At 50.4% G+C, this 26158-nt stretch overlaps 1 protein-coding gene and 1 long non-coding RNA gene across 4 annotated transcripts; one reads left to right on the top strand and one right to left on the bottom strand.

Annotated features, from left to right (window-relative positions):
* Positions 1–722: 722 nt before the first annotated feature.
* Positions 723–16266, bottom strand: GOLGA7B (golgin A7 family member B). 2 transcript variants are annotated; one of them, XM_044752914.2, is made up of 6 exons: positions 15760–16219; positions 8109–8234; positions 6711–6893; positions 4431–4583; positions 4243–4344; positions 723–3020 (listed from the first exon to the last, which is right to left on the bottom strand). In XM_044752914.2, the coding sequence occupies exons 1-6, from the start codon at positions 15769–15771 to the stop codon at positions 2910–2912; spliced, it is 687 nt and encodes a 228-aa protein (XP_044608849.1). In that variant the 5' UTR covers positions 15772–16219; the 3' UTR covers positions 723–2909. The 2 variants fall into 2 exon arrangements, with proteins under 2 accessions (XP_044608849.1, XP_014718226.1); XM_014862740.3 differs by lacking the exon at positions 6711–6893 and having other exon boundaries at positions 15760–16266.
* LOC139040316 (uncharacterized) lies at positions 15395–24312 on the top strand. Of its 2 annotated transcripts, none has more exons than XR_011494610.1 (5): positions 15395–15530; positions 15720–15851; positions 16280–16421; positions 19358–19450; positions 20300–24312. It is a non-coding gene; the product is annotated as an uncharacterized lncRNA (long non-coding RNA). The 2 variants fall into 2 exon arrangements; XR_011494611.1 differs by having other exon boundaries at positions 15399–15530; positions 15723–15851; positions 20300–24287.
* Positions 24313–26158: the final 1846 nt, after the last annotated feature.

Raw genomic sequence — 26158 nt, forward strand, 5'->3', positions numbered from 1 at the left:
TCCTCTCTTGGCCCACAGATGTGTGCGACTCTAGCTGTCCTGCAGCCTCAGGCAACTTCCATCTGGACACCATCCCCATGGTGTCAGAGTGAACACTGCGTCAGAAGACCTTGTTCTCAGCTTTGCACTATCATCAACCAGCTGTGTGACCTGGGGCGAGTCGTTCAACATTTTTGAGCCTCCATTTGGCCTCATTTAGATGATCTTTAAATCCCCTCCCAGCTCTAGCATATGGTTTTAGCAAAGCATCTGGCACACAGTAGGCGCCCAATAAATGCTATTTAGTTTTATAAAATCCAAGACAACTCTGCTAGATTCCAACAGCCACATACCTTTCTAGAGTTTAGAACTGAGTGACCTGGGTGATCCAACCCCTAACAGGGCCCAACCCAGGGTAAGAGCTCAAGAAATGGGTATTTAGCTAATTAATTCATTACTTACTTTTGACCTGGCTTTAAGTCCAACCTGTTTCCTACCCAAGGCTGCAGGTGCCCCAGTAAGGCCCCAGATTAGAGGATCCAGAGTGTCCCCACCAGACTATGGGCTCCAAGAGGACAGGGTCCCTCCTGCCCGTGTCAGGACGCCACCTCTTCAGGGACACACTCGGCCCCTCCTCCTCGGCATGAGGCGGGTGGGCAGCCGAGCATGCCCTCACTGTGATCCTGGGGCATAGATGTAGCCCCCCGTCAACATCGGGGAGAGACGCAGCATAGAGCCTCAAGCTGGGAAAGTCCTTTTATTGGAAAAAGAAATAATAAAACAAAAGGCGACCACATCGCTTGTGCCCAGCCAACCCACAGGACAGGCACAGCTCAGGCACAAGGCCCAGCCACACAGTGGGCCAGGGTGGGCACGGGCCGGATCCAGGGTCAGGGGCTGTGGTGGAGCCCACTAGGCTGCAGCTCTCCAGGGGGATCCTTGGACCAGGACCCACTTGGGCTCAAGGGCTAGGCCGCTCACTCTAGCTCTCTGGGGAGATGCCTCCTTCCCACATGCTGCTCCAGTGTCCAAAAGAAAATCCGGCCCCTCTTTGGTTCCAGAAAGCTACCCGCAGCGGCTAGTCTTTCACAGCCACCTCTAGCACCTCCTGCCGGCTGAGGCAGGCAGCTTCCTTCTGTCTGTCTCCCAGGCACCAGAACAGAGCTCCTTCGTTCTCACTGGCCTGCCTGGGCCGCAGCAGCCAGGGCCTCCTTGGCTGGACGCCCCTCTTTCCTTTCAAGAAGGGAGCTTGCTTCTCCCCTGCAGGTTGCTGGTGCCTTTGAACATCCAAGGAAGCCTCGCTTACACAGCCCTGAAGAGCCTAGAGCCTGGGCAGCTGAATACGTGGGTCCGTGGTCCCAATGCCTTGTCATGGGGAGCTGGGGGAGGGGCACGGAAGGCCCTGGATGGTTGGCTCTGCTCTTCTAGAACTCCAGCTTCTCTTTTGCTAGAATGTACACAGTCAACTCAGGAGGGGAGAACCCTGCAGGTCGGGGAGAGGCCAGGAAGAAGATTCAAGATGGCAGCCCCAGGCAAGGGGCGAAGGGCATTAGGACATTTATTTACAGGGCGATCAGGCTGGACTCACGCAGAGGAGGAGCCACAGATCATCACGTAGGAAAATAAGAGCAGCTGCAGAGAGGGGTGGTCATCGGCCTAGCAGCCAAAGGAACGTACACGTGCACTCGCACTCACACCCGCACTCACACACTGCATTCACACGTGCACTCACACACTGCATTCACACACTGCATTCACACACTGCATTCACACGTGCACTCACACACTGCATTCACACGTGCACTCACACACTGCATTCACACGTGCACTCACACACTGCATTCACACGTGCACTCACACACTGCATTCACACGTGCACTCACACACTGCATTCACACCCGCACTCACACACTGCATTCACACACTGCATTCACACGTGCACTCACACACTGCATTCACACGTGCACTCACACACTGCATTCACACGTGCACTCATGCACACACCTGCACACACACCCCTACATATACACACAGGCACTCATGCACATAGTGTGCTCCTATATGTGTGCTTGCACACGTGCCTGCCTTTGCACACACACATTCTCAGACACACGCAGGTTCTAATCTCAGGAAGTTGGATCCAGTTCTGGAGGTTCAAACCCCTCAAGGCTACATCTCCCTACGAGCATTTCTCCAGACCCCTGTATAACCTTCCAGAGCCGCAGGCTATGTGCCCCACTGCCAGTGCCTGGTGACCTGCAAAGTCTCAGGAGTTGGACACTTTCTGGCGAGGCCAAGATGGCCTCCAGGCTTTGGATGGAGGACAGGAAAGCCACAGTCTAGAAGAGGTCAGAAGGGGGCTGAACAGCTCCCCACCGCGGCGCCCGTAAGTTGACCACTCCCATCTCCCCAGACCTCGAATTCCTCGGAGGCAGGATCATGGATAGGTAGAGGTCCTGTGGTGGCATCAGGAAGAGCAGACACTGGGAGACGGCCATGAGGATCAGGGGCCCAAGGGGACAGTCCTGGGGGATGTGGGATTTGGGTGAGGAATCATGCAGGATGGGAATTCTCTATGTGATAGACCTGGGCCCAACTCCAGGGTGTTGGGAGAAGAGCTGCAGAAGAAAACCAAATTGCGTTGTCCTCACCCCAAGCCTCCCCTCAGAATATCTGGCACCATGTGACCCAGACCAGCCCCGTCAGGAAAGAGCAAGGCCAGGAAGGGTGCCATCCTGCCAGGGGGCGAGGAGCAGGAGGCGCCAGTTGATGGCCTGCAGGAACACTGGGCTAGTTACCCTCCCTCCCGCCCCCAGCAGCAGGCGGGCCCAGAGAATGACTCAGAAGCGGGTGCTCTGGTAGCGTAGCCGCCGCAGGTCTGCAAGACCCTCAGTCCGGCTGTACACCTCCCTGCAGGGACTCTCGGCCAGTCACCGGGCCCCCGCCCCACCACCCCCACCACTGCTGCTGCCACTGCCACTGCTGCTGCCACTGCTGGAGCTGCCGCTGCTGCACCGGTCCTCGTAGATGGAGATCTCGATCTGGAGTGGCGTTAAGGAGGGCTGCGAGCTGCCAAGCAGGGGCGGACGGGAACCAGCTGATGGAGGCCAGCAGGGGAGCATGCGGCGAAGCTGGTGCAGCTTCCTCAACAGTGAGGATGTGGAGGCCTGGGGAGCTGGACCCCCAGTCCTTTACGCGCACGCACTCACACAGTTCACAGTTCCGGAGACTTGTAGGGCCGGACACTGCACTGGGCGCACAGCCAGGATCAGGAGCTTACACTTCAGTGGGTCTAATGGCCATATCCCAGGACTCGGATGTGCCCAGGAGCTGGTGTCACTGCACAGAAAGTGTGAGGACTCTGGTGTCCTGAGTTCAAATGTCAACTTGCCCACACTTGAGCTATATGCCCTTGGACCAGTCACTTAACCCATCACTTATCACGTCTGTCAGTGAGGATAATAGTGGAATCTTGGGGTTGCTGTGAGAATGAGAGGCACCAAGCACAAGGCCTGGCACGCAGTGAAGGCTCAGTAAAGGGGATCACCACCACCAGGCTTTATAAACACGAGATGCTGGTATCTGTGTTTTCTTTCCTCTTTTCTCCGTCAGTTTTCCAGTAAAAGTTATTTATCAACAATCCTACTCTCACTGCTGCTGACCGTGGTCAGGAAGGTGCACACCTTGACCTCCTGTTTCCCGGTGGGTTAAGCAAACCTACAACCCTCCCCTCAAGACCTCGTTTTTCCCATCTGTGAAAGGGGGGCAGTGAGCTCTACCACACAGCATTAGAGGAGGATGACACAAGATTGGGGGCCTGTAAACATATGTGGAGATGTGCATGCTGCCTGAGGGGCAGCACAGCCTCGTGGTTAAGGGTGGGCCCGGGGTTAAGTCCTGGCTCCGATGTTCACCAGCTGGGGACCCTGAGCCCTGATTTAGCTCCAGTGGGCTCATCTACAAAGGGGAATCATACAAGTGACCCACCTGATGGGGGGTTATGAGATCTACACGAATTCATGGTTTCAAAGCACTTGCGTTGAGATCCGGCGTGCACTGAGAACAGCTTAAGCGCAGCTCAGTACAAGCAGACCCTGAAATTCACAAACAGCACCAGTAACTTGCTGGTGACCAGGGATGTGGGAAATCCTAGGAAATCCCTGAGCAGAGGCCCCTAGGGTGACCCCATTTCCTGGCTGCCTCCCCGGGGACCCCACTGGTCGGCAGCTGTGTGCCCTTGCACAGACCAGCCAGGAAGGATACAACCCTCATCCCACGCTCCACAGGGTCCGTAAGAAGGAGGCCTCGAGGAGCAAAGATCTTCTCATTCTGCTCCTGGATGTAGCGGGAGATCTTCTTGAGAACCTGCAAGGAGAGGGGCCGGTTGAGGATGAGGGTGAAGCATGGGAGCCCCGGGGGAGGGGACGCAGGGCAGTCGGGGAGGGAGCCACCTTCTCGTAGTGGGTCTCCATGCAGAGGAAGATGAAGTAGGCCGTGGCACAGGCCAGACACCCCTCAAGGTAGGAGCTGCCCCCAATCTTCTCGGCCTCTGCGTAGAAGCTGTTGAGGGTCTTCACAGTCTCCTCAAAGAGCTGCCGCTCAATCTGGAGGGAGAGATGGACAGAGAGCCAGGCCCAGTTCAGCCTCCCGAGATTGTGGACAGTCACAGGTGGGAGGGAGGGTGGCAGTGGTGGGGCCACACCAGTGGGGATGGGGGCATACCAGCAGGACCAGAGAGGCTGCAGGTTCCCGTGGAGCAGAAAGAGGACTGAACTGGGAATCAGGAGACCTGGGGTCCAGTCCAGACATGGCTGTCAACTAGCTGTGTGACCTTGGACTAACAACTACTATAACCTCAGTTTCCACATCTATAAAATAGATGAATAAGAATGGTTACTTGGCCTCCCTTGGAAACGGGAAACTCCCTTGACATCCTGGATGTGAATGTTTTCTGCAGTGGATCAGGCAGGAATTCCAGTGACTTTGTCACCCTCCCACCCCCATCCCCCATTTTAATGGCTGTGAGAGAGCTCAGAACCTAATAGGAGGGGCTCTCCCTGTTTGGATGGAACTCCAACTGCATGGGACTAACTGGGTGAGACCTCAAGAGCATCTCTCCAGGAGAGGGCACTTCCTCCTAGCTCAGAGGTCATCTGGAACGCCATAGCCCCGTGTGTTTGGACAAGTGGGAGCTGTCCTGCCTGCATCCATATTCATAATAGCTAATATTTATTAAGCACTTTCTATGTACCAGGTATTTTTTGTGTATTCTTTCATTTAATACTCATGACAATTCTTTTTTTCTCTCTCTTTTTGCTGAGGAAGATTCGCCCCAAGCTAACATCTGTGCCAGTCTTCCTCTGTTTTGTATGTGGGTCACTACCACAGCATGACCACCAACAAGTGGTGTCAGGCCATGCCCAGGAACCAAACCCAAGCCGCTGATGTGGAGCATGCCAAACTTTACCACTAGACCATGGGGCCAGCCCCCCTCATGACAATTCTATCAGAGAAGTATGACTGCCATCCCCATTTTGCAAGTGAGGATCGATCAAAGCTCTGCTCTGTGGTCCAGGCCACCATCATCTCTGGCCTTTTAACTGGTCTCCCTGCCTCAAGCCCCACCAAGTGAGCCTGTTAAATTCAGATCATGTCACAGCTTAGATCAAGAGCTGCCCGTGTTGTCCCATCTTTCACCAAGGAAGATCCAAGAGTTCTTGCAACACCCACTACACACTACAGGGCCTGGCCCTGCAACCCCTCTGAGCCTGTCTCCTACCTTCTCCCTCACTTAGCCTCCATTCTAGCCACACTGACCACCTGCTGCTTCCTGAAAATGCCACAGGTCCTTTGTGCCTGTGTCCTCGGCTGCAGTGCCTTCCCCCAGACACCCCCTGTGCCGGATCATCCCTTACTTCCCTCAGGTCTCACCTTATTAGACGGGCACGCCCCGACCGTTCACCTTACCCAGCTCTCCCTATCCCCTTGACGACCTCCCCCCTTATTTTTCTAGTATTTGTCATCACCTGAGCTACTATATATTTACTTGTTTGTTGTTTTATTTTTTGTACCCCCAATAGACAAGAAACTCCATGGGTTCACTCCTATATCCCCAGGCCTGATACATAGTAGGTGCTCAATAAATACTTGCTGAATGCTGAGTGGACATGTCCAAGGTCACACAGCTCTGACCGAGTCTGTGCTCTGCACCATGGAACCCTACACCAGACAGCCTAGAAGGTCGAGCTCTAAACTCCGCAATTGTCTGGGTGTTTCTTGCCCCATATTTTACATTCTCCAGAGCACCCCTTCCCCACTCACCCCCACAGGACCAGAACTGTCCATCACACAGGTTAGGGACCTCCCTCACTGCCTAGGATAGAAGCTCTTCCCAAGAATAATCAGGAGCTTTGGGTTTTTTGGCCACTGTCCCTACACAGATCTGGAGTGAACCCATAGAGAAAAATCTGCCCATGTGGCCCATGAGCCAAGCCCTGCTGCTGTACCCCAGGGGTCACCCCACCCCAAAGGACAGTCCTTTAAGATGAGGAGACCCATACAGCTCCCCAAAAGCCACTTAGGAGTCAGATCATCAAAAGCTGGTCCCACCCCCACCTTCCCAAACCCCTTCAGATCTGCCTGGGCTGCTGAATGGAAGGATCGTGGTCTGTCCTCTGCCCTCCCCCAATCCCAGGCCAGTTCTAAGGCAGCCTGGGGTGAGGGCTACATACATTCCCAGAACCAGGAGCAAAACTCAGCAGATGGTGCTGGTGCCTTGCAAGGAGCCGGTGGTCCATGAGACACCCAAGTAGCTGGGGGAGGGAGAGGCCGTGGGCAGAGCCCTTGGTTGACAGCCTCTGAAGCCACCAGCAGACTCCGCGATGTAGCAGTCTCACCTTGGCTCTCCCCTCTGCCTGAGGCGGGGAGAAGGAGGGAAAAGCAGCCTCAGTGCTTCCTCCAGGTCTCTAAGCTTTCCCTGCCCAGACTCTGATCATGAAGGCATCCAGAGTTATCTGTACCCCCTAAGGATGCAACTGCATCGGTAGGAAAATATGAGTCTTGTGAAAAAGCAGAGTCAGGACTAAGGCCCTTCTGGTCCTCACTCACTTTGGTAGGTCACTTCCTCTTCCTGGCCCTGCGTTTCCCCTCTTCAGTGAGAGGGATGAACTAGTGCAGTGTTCCTCAAACTTTGACGCCTAGGTGAATAACTTCAGGATCTCTTTACAATGCAGATGCTGGCTCAGTAGATCCAGGGGGGCCCGAGATTCTGCACTTCCAGGGCACGCTGATCTTGCCAGTCCACAGACCACAGTTTTAGGTCAAGGGCTTAGTGGTTCTCAATCCTGGGGCACGCTAAAGTCACCTGGGCAGGTCTTAAAATTTAGACATGCCCAAGTCTCTCCTCCAAGAGATGCTGGTTTGGGAAGGGGGAGGATGGGTCAGAGCAGCAAAGACGGCCACTGCCATGCTCTACCCAAGCTGCCACCCTGCACGGTTTTTCCCAAAAGTTCCTTGGTGATTCTAACATGCAGCCAAGTGTGAGAAGCGCTGTACTAGAAGACCAGCGAGTCCCAGAGCGGGATCTATGAATCACCCGATTCTGCGTCACCTGGGGATTCCTCATTAAAAATTAAGACCCTCAACCCTGGCTGCACATTGGAACCACCTGGGGAAATTTAAAGCAACGCTGATGCCTGGGCCCAGAGACTGATTTAACTGGTCTAGGGGTGTGGCCTGGGCATCAGGATTTTTTTAATTTCCCCCAGAAATTCCAATGTGCAGCCAAGGTTGAGACCTGCTAAAAAGGGGAGGTTGCTGAACCCAGTCCGACAACTGAGCCAGCGTGTCTGATGACGCGTATCTTCCAATAGGACTGAGCAATTTATGTTTAACAAGCTCTCAGAAATTTGAGAGCTGCTGGACTAGAAAATTCCTGAGGTTTCTTCAGCTCTAACTTTCTAGGAGGAGACAGCATGACAATGTTAAAGACGTTTTTTTATTCTTCCATGTGAGGTGGCTGAACAAGTTATGTGTCCAATTCACATCTATCCTGGAAAAAAAATACATTCGAATAAGCCCCTCAGTTCCATCATGGCCTGTGTTCCAGGCTTAGAAAGAGACGTCCTTACCCGGCTGTCCAGCTCTGGGGGGAATTTGGTCTGGAACTGACAGATGGTCCCATCGCTGTAGTCTCTCTGGATGAAGACCTTGGTGGCTAGTGAGGCACTTCGCCGGAGCTCCTGCAGGTTGTGGACCTGAGGAGACACCGCTCGGGGTGAACATCTGTCTGGGTTCGTCCCAGACTGAGGGGTTTTTCAGGATGTGGGTCTTTCAGGGCTGAACCAGGAAAGTCCCTGGCAAAATGGGACAAGCTGGCCACTCTACAAGTGCTCCAGGAAGGCCTGGGGGAGCAGGACTGTGGAGTTTGCCCATGAAGGTGCCTCGAGCTATCCCAGAAAGATCTAGAAAAAGCCTGAAGCACGGCCAAAGCTGAACCAAAATGAGACGTTCTAGAACCATCAAGAGAGCTAGAAACAAATTTTAACAAGAGGAAAAGACTTCCTGGTGGCTAGCCTAGGTCACACCGTCTCTCTCTCTCTCTCTCTCTCTCTCTCTCTCTCTCACACACACACACACACACACACACGTACACACACAGAGATGCATGGTGGGACCTTTCACACCTTCATTCATTCAGCAAGTATCAATGTCAGGCCTTGGCTTGAGGGAACCCAGCACTGAACAAGACCCTGCCAAGTGGAGCTTACAACAGGGTTGGGGGAGGGGAGCGTGTGGTCCAGAGGAGTACCCGATGTGAACATGAACTCAGAGAAGATTTGGGTTAAGGCCAAGTTACAGCCCGGGTCAGAGAGCACCATGGGTGGTTTTCACAACTAGCACTTCTTGCCATAGGAAAGAAGGGACCCACGAATGTCCAAATGCCCAGAGAAAATTGTGGATATAGTAGGCTGAGGCCAGAAATTGAAGAGATACCCCACCCGAGTAGGAAGGAGTGGGGTGACTTCTGTCCCTTGTCCACACCTGCAGACTTGACACTGACACAGACTCTATTTGAAGGGAGTGGACTCAGTTCCACAGAAGAACAGGGCCTCTTCCTTCCACCCCCAGCCTCAGTCACCCACGTTCCAGACAAGCACCCCGGTGGGTAAAACATGCCAGACACTGGAACCACGCGGTGACCAAGCCCCAAAGGCAGAGCAACCAATGGCCAGTCCATCCTGGGTAATTAAGGTGAATCCGTTTAGTCACTCAGCTCTCATTTATTGAGTCCCTACCACTGCCAGGCTCTGGGGACGCTGAGCAAAGGACAGTCTATGAGCTCCGGGAAGACAAGTAAATATATAATGAATTAAACTGTGATAAATGCTACAGAGAAGTAACATCTTACCCAGAAAAGCTCGCTCAGAAAAGGCTTCCTGAGGTCTGTGTTGAGTTATAAAGGAGTTACAGTGGTAGGGGGCAGGTGGGGAGTGGGGCGAGGGAGGAAAAGACAACCCCGGGAGGGGAGAAGCTTGTGCAAAGCAGCAAAGATGGCAGAGAACGCGCTTTCCTCCAATAACTGGAGGCAGATTTCAGCCAGACTGGAGTTGGTTTGTGGATCAGGTAAGAGCAGTAGGAGATAGGGGTGCAGAGGAGGTGAGGGTTGGATGGCAAAGAGCTGGAGGGGTTTCTGCTGGAGGGGAGGATTTAACACGGAAGATAAAACTTGCTTAAAAACTGGGGGAAGAATAAATAATGAGAGAAAGGTTGTCAGTATCGTAGCAGGAGCAGATAATTGGTAGATCAAAGTCCTGAAAAGGTGGGAATCAGGGACGGCTAACGAGACTTTCCTAAACCCAAGTGAACCTTGCTCTACGTAAGAGACATGCTCCCAAAGTGTCGCGATGGGATGAAATAGCGTGTAAGTGCTCATCTAGTCTTAATAGTCCTTGATTCCTCTAATCAAGGTTTTAATTGAGGAAGTCCCCTTGATATCTACTAGGACCCTATGATAACTTGGAAAAGCAATGAATGCTTTGGTAATATAAATAAGTTATTCATTAACTTGTCTGCTCTGCCTGGTTAAGGTTTCATACTGTTGTATTTTCAAAAGAAGAGGAAGGGGATGTGCCTTTCCTCTGCTCTTCTAAAACCGCTTACACCAACCAGTGGATCTTGAGGATGGATCCCCTTAGCCGCAGAAAGATCGTTCTGGCAGCTCAGTGAGGGATGCATGGGAAGTGGGCATGACTGGGGTAGGAGGCAAGTTGAAAACTAAAGTCCAGGGGAAAACTAAAGTGGGTCTAAACCAAGAAAAGCAGTGGTGAGAATGGAAAGAAAGGGAGAGAGCAGTGCTGCAGGCATCCTGGTGTAGACTCAGCTTCCTCTCCTCCAACATCCTCCTCTGTCTGTGTCTGAGTGCACACGTGCACACGTGTGCACACACACGTGTGCTACCATGAAGGTACGTCTCTCTAGTGACTGCCTAGCTGTTGACCACAGCCACTTCCTCTTCCTCCTAGGCACACAGCTAGATTAATTCCCAGTCTCCTGTGCAGGTAGGTGTGGCCATATGACTGAATGGAATGTGAGTGAAAGTGATGATGTCTGTATGTGCTTGGTTCATAAAGACCACCACTCCTTCATGCTCTTTCCCCTTCCACGAAAACCAAGGGAGCCATCTGTTAAAGATGGTGGAGCCACAAGTTGGAAAGAGCCTGAGTCCCTGAATCACTGCCTGGAGGAGATCCATCCACTGATCAGGAACACCTGTCTAGGACTTTACTGAGCAGGAAACAAACTTCTATTGTATTACGACATTAAGATTTTAAAGGGTGGGGCTGGCCCAGTGGCAAAGTGGTTAGGTTCACTCGCTCTGCTTTGGTGACCCGGGGTTCATGGGTTTGGATCCCGGGCACAGACCTACACACCGCTCATCAAGCCATGCTGTGGCAGCGTCCCACACACAAAATAGAGGAAGATTGGCAACAGATTTTAGCTCAGGGCCAATCTTCCTCCTCAAAAAAAAAAAGATTTTAAAGGGTGCTACCTTACATAATACAGTCCCACTTCCTCTTGGCTTTGATCAGTACTTTGATCCTCAATAGCTTGAGTGGAAGAGGTCACCACCTTAGAACACGGAGCTTTAGAACACTGTCCTAGCTCTAGGTGACTAGGGATCTGCTTCCCTCCCTGGAGAGTGTTTGTGGGGTCTTGAGTTGCTAGAAGATGGTATCAGACACATTTTTTAAAATTTTTTCTTTTGAGGAAGATTAGTTCTGAGCTAACATCTGCTGCTAATCCGCCTCTTTTTTTTTTGGCTGAGGAAGACTGGCCCTGAGCTAACATCTGTGCCCATCTTCCTCTACTTTATATGTGGGACGCCTACCACAGCATGGCTTGCCAAGCGGTGCCATGTCTGCACCCAGGATCAGAACTGCCGAACCCAGGGCCACCAAAGGGGAACATGTGAACTTAACTGCTGCGCCACTGGGCCAGCCCTGGTATCAGACACATTGTATATACTAGAGCTTTAGTCTCCCAGATCTACACAGAGCACACACGTCACAGGCTCACGTGTAGTCGCTGAAGAGTAGGATTTAAGGCTCTCTGCATCCATCGTGGCTCAGTTGTGAAATACCAAAAAGCCCTGGTGGAAAGATGGCCCATTGACCTTGGAGCAGGAGGCCTGGGTGCTAGTCCTGGCCACACGACCCTGGGAAATTCTTCCCATCTCTGGGCCCCTGTCTCTTCAACTAGAAACTGAGAAGCTAGAGCTATGTAATCACTTAAAACCCCTTCCAGCTCTGACATTCTGGAGGCCTTATCAAGGATGATGAACACAAATGTTTACAGGGGCCAAGCACGTAAATGGGCCAGATGGGGACTGTGGCTAAATAGAAAACTCATGTCCTGCCCCAACACAGCAGCTGACGTTGCCATGTGAGAATGTGGGCCCGGGTTGCCACACTTCTGACATTTTAAGAGAAGCCATAGACCTGGATTTCCTTAATATCAAATACCCTGATTTTTTAATGTTTACAATAAATTTTTTAAATTTATAAGCACCAAGCAGACCAAATAAGGCACACCTGTGAACCAGATCCATTGCTAGAGTTGCCAGTTTAGGACCTCTGAATAAGGAATCCCTTGGAAGGGGGCCTGGGACCAGAGCTAGAGCAGGCTCCAGGCCACTTGCCAGCTACCTAGCTTTCAGGAAACTGGTGGGGGTTTTAGGCAGAGACCCAAGATGCTCTGAAATCCCACAAGGGGCGTCCAAGAACATGCTCACGCCCCTTTGTGAGGCCACAGCTTCCATGTGTCCCCCAGGCGGCTCCCTCAGGATTTCTTAACTCACCCAGACACCTGGGCTTCTCATCCTCTTCTCACCTTCCCCAACCCTGCCCTCTCTCCCATCACCCTCCCCTGGCCTGCTGGCAGCTGAGAAACGACAGGACCAAGAGGCATTTCATGAGGAAGAAAGAAAAAATCAATGTGAGATCTGCTGGCACCCATTTTTGAACCGCAGTGTGACAGGGAGGGGGTGGCTACCTGAGAAGTGGGTACCCCAGGTCACACATTTAGGGCCTGTACACCCGACAGAGCCAACCTGGCAGAGTCGGGGAAGAACGAGCACTGCAGCACAGATGAGCGCTCCCGGGCTCCTTGTTGGTCCCAAGACAAACAGGAGGCCCCATCTGGCCCACATCTCCACCCTCATTAAATACCAGCTAATTCCAGAGGATGCATTTGAGGCTCAACTGAACAATCAAGAGATTCAGCGGATGAGCCAACACAGTGCTCCCTGGCTGGGGTGTGGAGGAGCAGTGAGGATCATGAGTCACAGGCAGCCCAGTCAGGATGGAAGCCCGGACACAGGGCCTCTCTTCTCAGCCCTCACCAGGGCCCAAGCCCAGCCCATCGTCCGCTGGTTGTTAATTCCATGCCTTGGAAGTCAAACCTCCAAATGCCTTGCTTGGGTAAAGCTACTTGGATCCATTAAAAATTCTCTTAGGGGCCAAACTTCACCACTCAGAGAAGCCCCTGCCAGCCAGTCATTTCCCAGTTGTGGCCACCTGGACCGCTTCCCAGGGCGGACCCTGTTCCCAGTGACACACATTAGGAGAGGTTTGTTGCTAAGGAAATGGGTTTCCAAATGAGGTCAGTGTGTGGCTCAAGAGGCTTCATCCCTCCTCTGAGTGCCTCACACACACCCCTCCCCTAATGCTAATTCCTAAACAGAAATTAGGGAGTAGAAAAGATCAAGTTTCCATGCCTTCCACCCAGGGATCCAAGGCTCCCTGATCTGTCTCGGTTCCTCCCCTTCTTCATCCCTCTCCTCAAAACACCTTCTGCTGGAGCTGAATGAAGACTTCCCATTCAGAACCCTAAGGGAACGGACACAGGAGCTTGGCGTGAGCTTTTCCTTCTCCCAACAGGTTTTTCCTGGTAATCTTAACTCAGTCCTAACAGTACAAACAGCCTGGGGAGAATGACTCACTCCACAGCCCAGATACTTCGCACATCCTGTGCCTTGGCAGAACTAAGGCTTCTGCCTCAGGGCCGCCATCCGAGTCCACCTGAGGCCAAACTGGAAAATGGGCAATGTTTGCCCTCAGCTCCCCATCCCTATGGGCATTCCTCTGTCCTTCTGCCCTCAAGCTGACCCAGCCAGGCCAGTCAGGGGGCCTGAGTCCCCACCCTCCAGCCCTTCCTGAACTCCTTTGCATCCCTCCCCCATCAAAGCCTCAGGTCAAGCTGCCTAGTGCTCTCCGCTCTATTGGGCAACACAATTGGCTAATTGGATACACCTGGGTGCATCAGACAAGGCACTGGCCAGGGAAGCAGAAGGCAAGTTCTGGTCCTGGCTCTGCCACTTTTTAACCATATTTTCTTGAATAAGCCTCAGCATTCCAGTTGCATCATCTGTAAAATAGAATAATGATGCCTTCCTTGGCTCCTGCACAGGGATCAAGCAAGCTTCTGAGCCTTGGTTGTCTCATCTGTTAATTGGGGATAATAATACCATTCTCACCCACTTCACAGGGTTGCTCTAAGGCTCAAAGGAGATCAGGCATGTGATAGTGCTTTGTACCCAGTAAAGTGCTATATTCACAGAGGCCGTTATGAGCAAAGCCACTCCCAGGGGAGAGTCATACATGCCTAACAGCAGCCTCCTGGAAACCCCGCATCAACAAAGAGATGTGAGCCTGCTGGTTGAAATCTGTGGACCATAGCAGACCTGAGAGGGATATGCTGGGACAGATGGGCCTCTTGGAATCTCTGATCACATCACAGATGTGGCCACCTACCCTGCCTACACTGCTGGCCGGCCGTGCCCATGTGGCTGAAGTTTCCCCTTTCTGCCCAACACCAGCAGCCTTTGCTGCAGTCTGGCAGCCCTGTCTGGAAGGTGACCAATTCCTTGGCCATTTCTCCCTTTGTTCTTCCTGCTCTTCTCAGTGTCTTTGGCACTTGAGGAGTATGCTGCATTCCTCCACCCTAGAAGCCAACTTCATGGGTCTGCTCAGGGCTTGCCCCCTCACAGGGCCCTGGGGGCCAAGCTCTCCTAGCTGACCCTGTGCTTTGTCAGAAAACCATGTGATGCCAAACAACTGCCCTTGTTCTGTGGTGACAATGACAGCAGAATAACAACAATAACACTTAGTATTGATGTCACGCTGCTCACCAGGATGCCCAGAGGCACTGCATAGAATCATTCAAAAGCCTCTGCTGTCCTCCTGGCTTGTGTTCCAGCTGGGCTGGAAATGCAGAAACACTGCAAAAGAAGTCAGCATCAGAACTGGAGAGACCCTGGTGTCCTGGGTTCCACTCCAAAGATTCAAAGCAAGAAACTTTCAGCTCTGCTGCTGACATGCTGTGTGAGTATCAGATAGGTCCTCCCCTTCTCCACATGTTAGCTTTCCCACTTAAAAAGTGGGGACATAAAGAGATCCATTGCCCTCATGAAATGAGGGGGTACGGGAGGTAATTCCTGATCTCTTAAGCATTGCACCAAGATTCTTCCTTTAGCTAACAGGTCCCTCGACTTAGCTTTCAAATCCCTTTAAGGTGACACACCTAGAGGCACACCCTGAAGAAGACAGCTCCTCCCTTCAGACATGGGGGAAATGTGTGCACCAGGAAAACTCAAACGAGGTGAAAAAGGCAAGAAAGGGTGATATGCAAAAGCAGGGGTTAGTGCAAGTAGCTCATTAAAACCAATCATTTCGGTTTTTGGCCTGAGAATGTCTTTGTCCCCACCCTCCCCAGAAGGAAATGGGGATGTGGAGGTAAGTCTGTCATCTTTTAGCCAGGCTTTTGGGTTCAGAAGCTGGATGGCTGCACCGCATAGCAACAGCAGCCAGCTGCCTTCCCGCCCCTAAAACAGGCGCATGCTCATCTCTAACCCTTTGGGGAAGAGGTTTCAGGACTTGCAGTCCCCGGGAAGGGGAAATCCCAGCTGGTGCCCTGGAGCAACCCTGGCGCTAGTGCCAACAAGTGGCGCGGACAGCTTTGGGACTCAGATGGGGAAGATTGACACACGAGGGGTGAGATGAGCTCTCAGGGGGAGCCCTTCTCTTCCGCCCTGTCATTCCACCCGCCACCCCTTCCCTCGGGACCCGACTCGGGGAAACCACTCCATCCCATCCAGCCACTTCCCCACCTGCCCATCCTCCCCTCCTCCCCCCGCCATCTTTTCCCGCCCAGTCCGCCCTAGCGGAGATCTGTTCCCGCAGCAGTCGGGCACTGCCGACGGGCCAGGTGCTCGTCCCCTACCTCAGTGGCCATATTCCGGGGGCGCTGACCGCTCTGAGTCTGCTGCGGGGCCGGTCGAGGGTGCCTGTCCGCAGTGCTGACTCGGGAATCAGGTGGGTTGGCAGCGGCGAGATGGGGCCCGGGGCGCTGTCCGCGGTGCTGATGCGGAAGCCGGGGGCCCGGGTGCCGGTGGGCTGGTGGGCCGGCTGGCACCTGGGTCCGGGCGACGGCCGCTGTGCAGTCCGCGGTGCTGATGCGGGCTCCGGGCCAGGGAGGCGAGGCCGCGCCCGAAGATCTTCACAGCCGGATCGCCGGCTGCCGCTGCTCCTGCAGGCAACGGCCGGGTTTAGCTTTGAAGGCGGCGGTGGGGTTGGGGGTGGCGGGTGGAGGAGGGACTAGGCGCCTCCGCGGACCGGGAGGGGGAAGCGGCGGCCCCCAGACTCGGGCGCCTGCCCGCCGGAGAGGAGCCCCGCCCGTGGCCAGAGGCTCCGCTCCCGCCCGGCCCGGAGGCCCCGCCTCTCCTGCCTGCCCCTCCCCCTAGTGAGAGCGCCAGGAGCTGTGCACGCGCTCCCGCGGCCTCCAGGGACTCCCAGACCCGGAGGAGAGAGAGAAAGGACGGTTCTGGGACAAGATACTCTAGCCTGCGGAGGCTGACAGTCCTCCAAGCGTTTGCAGGCCCCCAGGTGCGGCCTCTTTACCTTTCCAACACCCCTCCTCCCTCGACCCCTACCCTCCCTTGGCCCAGGCTGCCTCTCTTGTGTTTTTTCTGTTCTTTCTCTCCCGTCTCTTGTCTGTGCCCTCTCCCCATGCTTGCATGGACGTTCCCTCCTTTCCCCGCTCTCTCCTTTTCACTGCCTTGAACCCTATTAGCTAGAGGAGGATGCTGCAGACTGCAGAGAATTATTTCCTTTCTTTAAACATGTGCTCGCGTTTTATCCCCAGCAATACCCTGGGGTCTCTTCCTTCAGGGAGCTCCAGAATTGAAGCCAGTCTCTCCTTGCTGCTCTTCCTGGCCCTGGCCCCACCCCTTACTCTTCCCTCTCTCCTCTGAAATCCCAGAGTTTACACATGCACACCACCACCACACCACCACTCAAAAACCACAAGCAGATGCTGCCAAACTGGTCTGTCCACTCTCTAAGGATGGCAGGTCTGGCCTTGGTGCTGCCTTCACATTTTCCACATCACACCTTCCAACTAGATGACCTATCTATTTGCTTAATAAACAAAAAATGAAACACCAGCACAGGTGCCTTTTTACACACCCATAAAACCCCTTGGGCTCTGTGGGGAGAAGCTGGGTGTGTTCCTCTGCAGCTCACTGCTTCCTGAGGGTCAACAGCAACAACCCACACAAAGGGAGAGATGGCCAGCCTGGGTTCTGACTCAGGCTTCTCCAGCTGTATGACCTTTGGCAAATACTTCACATCTGAGCTTCTTCCTGCAAAATGAGTGTTCGACTTTGCTAGACTATTTCTAGGGTCCTTTCTTTTGTTTTTTTCTTCAACCTTTTATTTTGAAATTTTCACACATACAGAAAAGTTGGAAGAATAGTACAATAAACTACACTATCCACCCAGCTTCAACATTTGTTAACATTTTGCCACATTTACTTGATAGATAATGGAAACATACAGATGTCTTTGGCTAAATTATTAGAAAGTGACTGACATTGCAAGGCTTTATTCTTAACTACTTCATCATGCCTCTCCTAAGAATTAGGGCATTCTCCTACCTAAGCACAATATTACTAATACATCTTTAAAAATTCCATATCCTCTAATATTCTAGGAAAACTAATTGCCCCTAAAACACATTACTAGCAATCATCCCTCAGAAAATCCCCCAGAACTTTTCATTTTTAATAGCTAACATTTATTGAGCGCTTACTGTGTGACAGGCCATATACTACACACTTTACATGCATTACATATATAATCCTCACAATTATTCTTCAAATTAAATGCCATTATTATATTTTTATTATTCCCACTTTACAAATGAGGAAACTGAGTAAGTTGCTCAAGGCCACGTGGCTTGCGAGGAATGGAGGCGGGACTGAAACACAAGCACTCAAGCTCCAGAAGCTTGTGGTTGATCCTCCACAGCGCACTGCCTCCCTCCAGCATCTTGTAGACCATAAACTGGCAAAGCAGTAACCACATCTCCCAATGCCTGTTTCATAGATGAACACACCAAGTCCCAGAGGCTAAGTGACATGCCAAAGAAGCTAAAGGCAGATGTTTCATTCCATCTTAGAGTTTGGCAAATGATTTGGCATTAAGGAGCAAACTGAAAATATCTGTGAATCCCGTGGTGGTCACTGGTAATAAATGAATGCATAATCTCATGATCTCTGTGTACACCTCTTCCAGTTCCTCACACTTGATTTTGACCATATTAATTAGGGAATCATCTGGAAACCACTCTCTTTACCTGATGACTAGAGACCTGAATGAGTCCACTCAACAAATCCATTCATTCAACGTATATTTGGTGAACACCTACTATGTGTCATGCACTCTTCTGGGAGCTTGGGATACAGCAATTACTAAACACAGAAAGACTCTGTTCTTACTGAGCTTACATACTAATGGGGGTAACAATAACAGATAAGCAAATAAGTATAAAGTATGTTGAGTTGTGATCATTGCTGGGAAGAAAACTCAAGCATGGTGAAGAGGAAGAGAGTGATAGAGGGGGTTATTTTAGAAAGAATACTCAGGGAATGCTCTTTTGATAAGGTGAAATTTGGGCAGAGGCCTGAAGGAAGTGAAAGAACTTAGCATGCAGGTACCCGAAGGAAGAGTGACAAGGCTTAGAGGACAGAGTACAAGGGCCCCAGGGCAGGAATGGCCTGGTATGTTTAAAGAACAGCAGGGAGACCAGTGTAGCTGGACTGGATAGACTGGAGTACACAGGGGAAGAGAGATGAGAACTGAGATCAGAGAGGTAGTAGGAGCCAGGTCTTATAGGCCCAGGTAAGGACTGTGGATTCTATTCAGAAAGTGAGATGGCAAGCCGTAGAAGGTCTAGAATCAAGGCATGGCATTATCTAACTGTAGTTTTTTTTAAAGATTACTCTGGATGCGAGGGTTGGGGAGAGGCAAGGGTAGAAGCAGTGAGAGCAATCAGGAGGCTGTTAGAGTAGTCCAGGCAAGAAATAGTAGTGGCTTAGACTAGGATAGCAGCAGTGGGGGTGGTGAGAAGTGGCCAGACCCTAGATATAATTTGGAAGTAATGCTGAGAGGATCTGTTGATAGATTTGGGGTGTGGTATGAAAGAGAGTCATAGATGATTCCCAGTTTTGAAGTCTGAACCACTGGAAGAAAGGAATTGCCATTTACCAACAGCTGAGCAGGGCTGAAGGGATGGGGAATACATAGTTGTGGTTGTGTTTAGTTGATTTAGGTTTGAAGTTTGATGTACATATTACACATTTAAGTAGAGTAGGCAGTTGGGGTTCAAGGGAGAAGTAGAGGATTGGAGATATGACTTTAGGAGTCATCAGTATGTGAATAGTATTTAAAACCATTGGACTAAATGAGATCATCTAGGGAGTGAGTATAGCTAGAAAAAATTGTCCAAGAACTGATCCTGGGCACTTTATTACTTACAGGTCAGGAAGACAAGAGGAGACTGAGAAGAGTGGCCAGTGAAGTAGGAGGAGATCCAAGAGAGAGTGGTGTCCTGGAGCCAAGCAAGAAGCCTGGTAACAGAACCTTACCAGCTGCGTTGAGTGCTGCTCACATGTAAAATAAGATGAGGACTGAGAAATGACCATTGGACTTGGCAGCAAGAAGGTCCCTGGTAACCTTGATAAGAGCTGTTTTAGTGGAGTATGGGAATGAGATCCTGATTAAAGTGGGTTTGAGAGTTAGAATGGAGGAGAAGAGATACTGAGAATGTAACAACTCTTCAGAGGCATTTTACTGTAAAGGGGAGCAAAGAGTAGCATGATGGCTTAAAGGAGAAGTGGGAGAAAGGGAGGCTCTTTTAAGATGGGAGACATTAGAGCTTGCTTATTTGCTGACAGGAATAATCCAGTAGAGAGGGAAACATGATGGCTTGGAAAAGAGAGGGATAATTGCAGAAGCAAGCCCTGAAGGGGTCAGCAGAGGATGGGATCCAGGGCAAACATGGAGGGGATGGCTTTGGAGATGAGCACAGACAATTTTCTACCTTGGATACAGTGGAAGAAGCAGAGTAAATGGCCACAGATGTGAGTAGGTTAGGAGATTTTGGAGTATAAGCAAAGACCCGAGGTCTACTTCTTACTCCATTTCAACTAGCCAGAGACTATTCACACATCATGACCTGTCTCAACCAGTACATTCAACCACTATGTATGGAAAGCTTGCTGTGTGCCAAGTGTGGTGCTGGCACTTTCTTGTGTAGCCCAGAGAGAGTTCTCTTTCCCATTGAAATTACAGGACTAGGACTCTATAGAGAACCTTAAGATCATCCACACAAGGATGAATGACCCCTTTTATTAGCCAGCTTCTCTGGCTGGGAAGAGACTTTAACAGCCTCAGCCTTTTATCACTACATTACCTCCTAGGTTGTTATAACAATCTCAACAGACCTCAAGGCTTGGAGGCATCAAAGTAGAGACCATGGAGAGAGATCCACATTTGGAGTGGAGAAAGTTTCGTACTGTGCTGACTCAAGGCTGTGCTGGGATGCCACAGGATGGGACGTTCCCACACTTCAGTCATTGGGACTTTAACTCTTGAGGCAGGAGAAGATGTTGAGATTTAATTTGACTAATCATCATTACCCAGCTGCCTTGGGACAAACCAGTCCTATGCAAGAGCTTAGCTCTTTGATGTTTTTGTCATAAATTAATGAGTTCACCCACAAAATAAGATCAAAGAAGATCCACCCACTAATTCACTGTTATCATCATCCAATCTGTGGCTGCATTGGAAAGTTTCCCCAAAAAGGACCACAGCCTGAAAAAGAAACCCACTGAAAGCTTTGGAAATCATGATATCTGGAAAGAGATGAGAGAGAAATGAACTTCTGTAAACTGCAGAGAAAACAGGGAAAGAGCCAGCAAATCTCAGGGAAATGAAGAAAAAGCAGGCGAGTCAGGGAGATTCTCAGCACTTGGGTCTGGAAGGAAAACAATTGCATGAATGCTTGAGGGGGAAATTGTGGTCTGGAAAGTCTTCAATGTTGTCATCTCACAGCACATTGCGGGGACTACGAGGAAGTGTGTGGTAGGAAACAGTGTCCCTGGAGTCAGATGACATGGGTTTCAACCCCTGGCTCTGCTATTTACTATGTGATCATCAGCAAGTCTCAATCTCTCTGAGCATCCATTCTCTAATCTGTAAGATGGTGGCAATAATCCTCCCTCCCCAGACAGGATCCCTCCAAGTATAGGAGGCTCTCTGTAGATGTTACTGGACTCTTCCAAATCTGGTCTTTCAAAAGGAAAACAGGAAAAGATTTATGGAGATGTCTTGCTGGAGATCTTCCCACAGTGACAGTGCTTCCAGGCCCAAGAGGTTTCCTAAAGCACAGAAAAGATCGGGAAACATGCTTCCTTTAACTCAATGACTCATTGGATACCCTCTGTATGCCAGTCAGAAAGATGACCTTTGGATGTCTCGTGCACCCCAAGGACCCCAAGATATAATCAAGTGATGACCAGGCTCTGTGATAAGGGGTAATGTGGAGACAGTCTCCTCAGAGTCGGGGTCCAGAAAAGGTTTTACAAACTACATGACATCTGGCTTAGACTTCAAGGACTCGTGTCATATCCCCAGACAGCAGATTAAGGGACAGGTGTGCAAATGCAAGAAGGCATGAAAGGTGCCTGGAAACCCAGAACCTCTGGAACCTCAAACTCAAGAAAGCAGCTGCCAGGCAGCAACAGGGCTGACTGCAAAGGCCCCGGAAACATGAATGGAGGGGACTTGCCCTAAAAATAGTACCAGAGCAGGCAGACCGTGACACATGTCTGGAAGTGGAGTCACTAGGAGGTGACTAAGCTAATGGGGGGTTGCCTCCCTTTCTTGTCTTCATTCATAGTCTCTTTCCATCTCTTTCTATCATCTAGAGACAGTGGAGTGGGAGGCAAGGTTCTGTAAGAATTCACAGCTACCCCAGGGGAAATTGCAGATGCTGGGATGACACCAGGGGACTATTAGCCAAAATGCTTACCTGTGGTTACAAGAGCCACTGTGCTGGAGGCCAGGCAGAATACCTAAAGGTGCATGTCCCCGTTCTAATAGTGGCTCTGGAGGCCCTCCAGAGTACAATCATCAAGTGATTGACTGCAGGGTCTCACTTTCATATCAAGCAAACTGGCAACAAACTCACCGGTCACTTCAAACCATGGCCTACTGGGGGCAGACTGCAGGGCTTCTGACTAAATGATGGAAGTTCTCTGAGGAAGCAAATAGGCTGAGCATAAAGAATAACAGCTGCTTTTAAAGAATCATTAATTATGAGAGCCAAAAGGGATCATGGAGTTCAAACCAATTTCAGCTGCAGAATCATTTGTTCAAACAAAATCTTTCATGAAAGTCATATCTGAAACAAAGAAAAGAAAGTGGATTTGGATGAAGGGGGGGCAGAACTTACCTACCCCACCAGTTCCTCACTTCCTGCACAAGCCCCCAAGACACACCCGATTTCTCCCCTGGAAGAAATGACTTTTCACTCTTGTAGCTGTTTCTGCTTTCAATTCTTCTGCGAGTCTTCTTTACATTGCTCAATGATATGCCTGTGGTTCTATTTCTTGATTTATTAACGTTAGAAACCTTGTCCTGTTTTCTGCAGTGACAGAAGAGAACTTGGCTCACCCTGCCACCCTCACCTCCCAATATAGTTACAGCACTATTTGAACTTAATTTTTATTTTTATCAAAGTGATACATGCAATTAGTTTAAAATTCCAACCAGGGACAAGGGCTTAGAGCAAAAAGCAGAAGCCCTGTCCTCTCTCTTCCTTCCCTCTCATTGTTCCCATCCTCCTTCCCACTAAGGGGGGTTGGCTCGTGGGAGTAGACGCATGGATCTCTCAGGTGCTCTGTTGTGCTGTGTAGGGAGTCCTTCATGGGTCAACAGATGTCCACTAACTTAGAAGGGAGAGACAAAGAGAATAACTCACTCCGCCATGATGCTCGGCTCATGGGACTAGAGAACTTCTCTATTTCGTTCCTCTTCTTGTTCTTTTTCCATGGCACTCATCACCATTTCTAGCAAACGCTTATAACTTACTTATTATGTCTTCTGGTTGTCTTGCCTGCTAAATGGTAAGCTTGGGCAGGGATCTTTGTTATGTTCACTGATGTATCCCAAATGCCTAGAATAATGTCTGATTCCATAAATACTTGCTGAATTAATTAAAGCAAAATTATTTGGAAAAGGGAGAGAAAGAAGCAGGGTTCTTTGAGATAGTGTTAGAACCATTCATTTTATATCTAATTTGTTCTATGGGAAGGAATATAAATGAAAATTTTATTTTGTAGATGACACAAAATTCTTCTGGACAGTGGGGGAGGTACTATAATAGATGAAGACCTCAGTTCAGACCCACTTATTGGCTTTGCATGTTTGCACAAGTTGGTCCAATTGCCTTGGAAAGAAAGTAGCATTTGATTTGGTTGGCAGAGGCTGGGTAGGAAACGAATGTCGAGGAAGTGGCCTTTGCCAACCCCACTCTCCCAAAGACGGCTCCTGCTGTGGAAGGAGAGGCAGAGGGCCTTCCTCCAGGGGTAACAGCCACTGTGGGCTCCGGAGCCAGAGGCCATTAGCCAAGGGCTGGGCACCAGGCACAGGTGGGAAGGAGAGAACACTCTCTTGAGCCCACCCACCACAATACTCTGAGTCCCACCTTCAGATGCATCTCAAAGCCTGTCAGTGCCAGGAAGCCTTTCTTGAACCACCCCACTCCCAGCACAGGGCTTAGTAGACACCTCTCACGTGGCTTTTTAGCTTACCGTGCTTTGCCTGGTAAACTCCTGTTGAGCTTTTGCAATTCCTGACCACAGGGCAAGTCACAGGCCAGGTTCCAGTGGTGGGAATGTTTCCATAGTCTTCAGATTTCCGCTAGCCTTTTCACCATTTCCTGCCTCCATGTTCTCTATTCCTCCTTCTTTGCCCCCTGATATTTCCCTGTATCTACAGCTTCCTTAGGTAAAATGCATCACCCTCTCTTCACCAAGGCCACCACACCCTAGGCTCCTATTTTCCTAGGTCCCGCCCATCTGGCCCCGGCCTGCCCCTCCCAGCCCCGTCTCAGCACTTCTGTCCTCGCACTCTCCACACCAGCCACAGCCTTACTGGACTTGTATCATTCAGTCCCTCAAATGTGCTGTGCTCTGTATCACCTCCGAGCCTTCATATATGCTCTGCCTGGAACGTTCCTTCCCTCCTCTCCCCGTGGATAAATCTCTTCCGGTCCCAACTTAAAATTTATTTCCCTGAGTAGTACAGTTTTTATTTTCTTTTTCCCTATATTTTGTTTGTTCTGATTGTATTTATTACAATATTATTCTTTGTTGAATCTAATAATAAAAAATTGAGATTTGCAAACAATAAAATAAAATTTACTTCCTTAGGGAAGCCTTCCCTGGCACTTTAGCTGTGGTTAGATGCCCCTATTATGAGCACCCTATACTTGCACTACAAAACAGTCATACTTTCTAAAACGTATTTGTCTGTCTTCCCTATTAGACCATCAGCCCCTTGAGGGCAGGAACTTTGTCTCCTCAGCTGCATTCCCAATGCTCAGAATAGTACCTGGAACATGGTAGCTGCTCAATCACTATTTGTACAGGAAGGTGGGTTGACTGCAGGAAAGGGAATCTCTCCATTCAGCTCCCAACACTGAGCCTCAGGCCGGGAGAGGCAAGGTTCCAATCACAATGGACTTCACAGTCTTGTTTGGGAAACCCAGCTTAGACACCATGGCACAGCAAGCAACTGACAGGTACCCCAGTGACCCACAGAGATGGTGAGTGTTATGGGAAAGCTGAGGAGGGAGAGATCCCTGTGGTCTGGTGACTGGAGTCTTCCCCTGGCCCAAGGGTCCAGAGGTGGTTTGTGAAAGATGAGCTGTTTGATGCTTAGAGGAGGAGGACAGACAGGGTTGGACAAATGGGCAGCTGGAAGTTAAGGAAGGGGAAGGTATATTGAAACAGCAGACCATGCTGGCTGATTTGAATTACTGTGTAGAGAAACAAGGCTGGAGCCAGACAATGAAGAGCCGTGAAGCAAGACAATGGAGAGCCTGCGAGGGAGCCAAACAGTGAGGGGCATAAGGAAACCAACCTACAGGAACAGGTCACCTGGGATCACCTTGGGGATGGATTAGAGGGCAGGAGCTGAAGCAGGAAGAGCAGGAAGGAAGCCATTGTGCTAGACCAGGTTGGGGGTTGGCGGCAAGCATGGGTCTGCCTAGGAATGGCAGCAAAGAGACAGATTCAAGAAACATTTTAAATGGAGTTGCCACAAGCTGCTGCTTCTGACTCAGTACATGAGATGAAGACAGGAGGGGTAGACAAAGAGGATGTGGGACTGTCCATCCATCTCCGTGGCTGGGAGATGCCATGATCAGAAATCACAAAGGCAGATTAGGTGACATTCTGCATGCCACATGTGAAGGATAGAAGCTTCAGCAATTTTTTTAGGACTAAGGGGATAGTGTAAGACTATAGGTTAAGACTTGGGAGGTCTCTCTATAAAAGTAACATTGGATGCCATAAGAATATGTCACTTGACCTTGGGAGAGGAATAAAGAGAGCTGTGAGAAAGGGACAAACTGTCTAGCCCTGGGCAAGATGGTGCAGTTGAAGTCAAAGATGCCTTGGTTCAAATCCCAGCTGTGTCACTTACTAACTGAATGGCCTTGGGCAAGTTCATTAACCTCAGAGAGCCTAGGTTCCATATCTGTAAAGTAGGAATAATAATACCAAGTCGCAGGATCTTTGCAAGCAGTAAACAAAATGACCTCTGGAAGGAGCCAAGTTTGGCTCTTAGTCTGTAGCAGGTGTTCACCAAGCATAGCTCATGGTGAGAAAGGGGCAGTAAAAGAAGAAGAGAAGGATGGAAGCTGGAAATCCAGGACCCTGGAGCATCACAGAAGCCCAAGGAGGCAAAGTCCTCCAGAAGGGTAGATGAATAGTATCAAGTGTTATACAAAGTTCAAGAGCAACTAGAGAGGCAGGAACTGCATTACTGAATCTTTACAGACTGCAGTTTGGAGGAGTACAAAAAGAGCTGGTGAACAGAACACAGAAAAATCAAGAGAGAGAAATCCACACAAAGACACCCCATCAGTCAGGATGTTTGGGCTGCAAAAACATTATCTTACTAACATGGTTTGAGCAATAAAGACATTTAATTAACATAATAGGAAGTCTGGGGAGTGGAGCTCCAGGATTAGCTCAGTGGCTCAGCAA

This window comes from Equus asinus, chromosome 2 (genome assembly GCF_041296235.1).
Source record: "Equus asinus isolate D_3611 breed Donkey chromosome 2, EquAss-T2T_v2, whole genome shotgun sequence".
In the NCBI taxonomy this organism is placed as follows: Eukaryota; Metazoa; Chordata; class Mammalia; order Perissodactyla; family Equidae; genus Equus; species Equus asinus.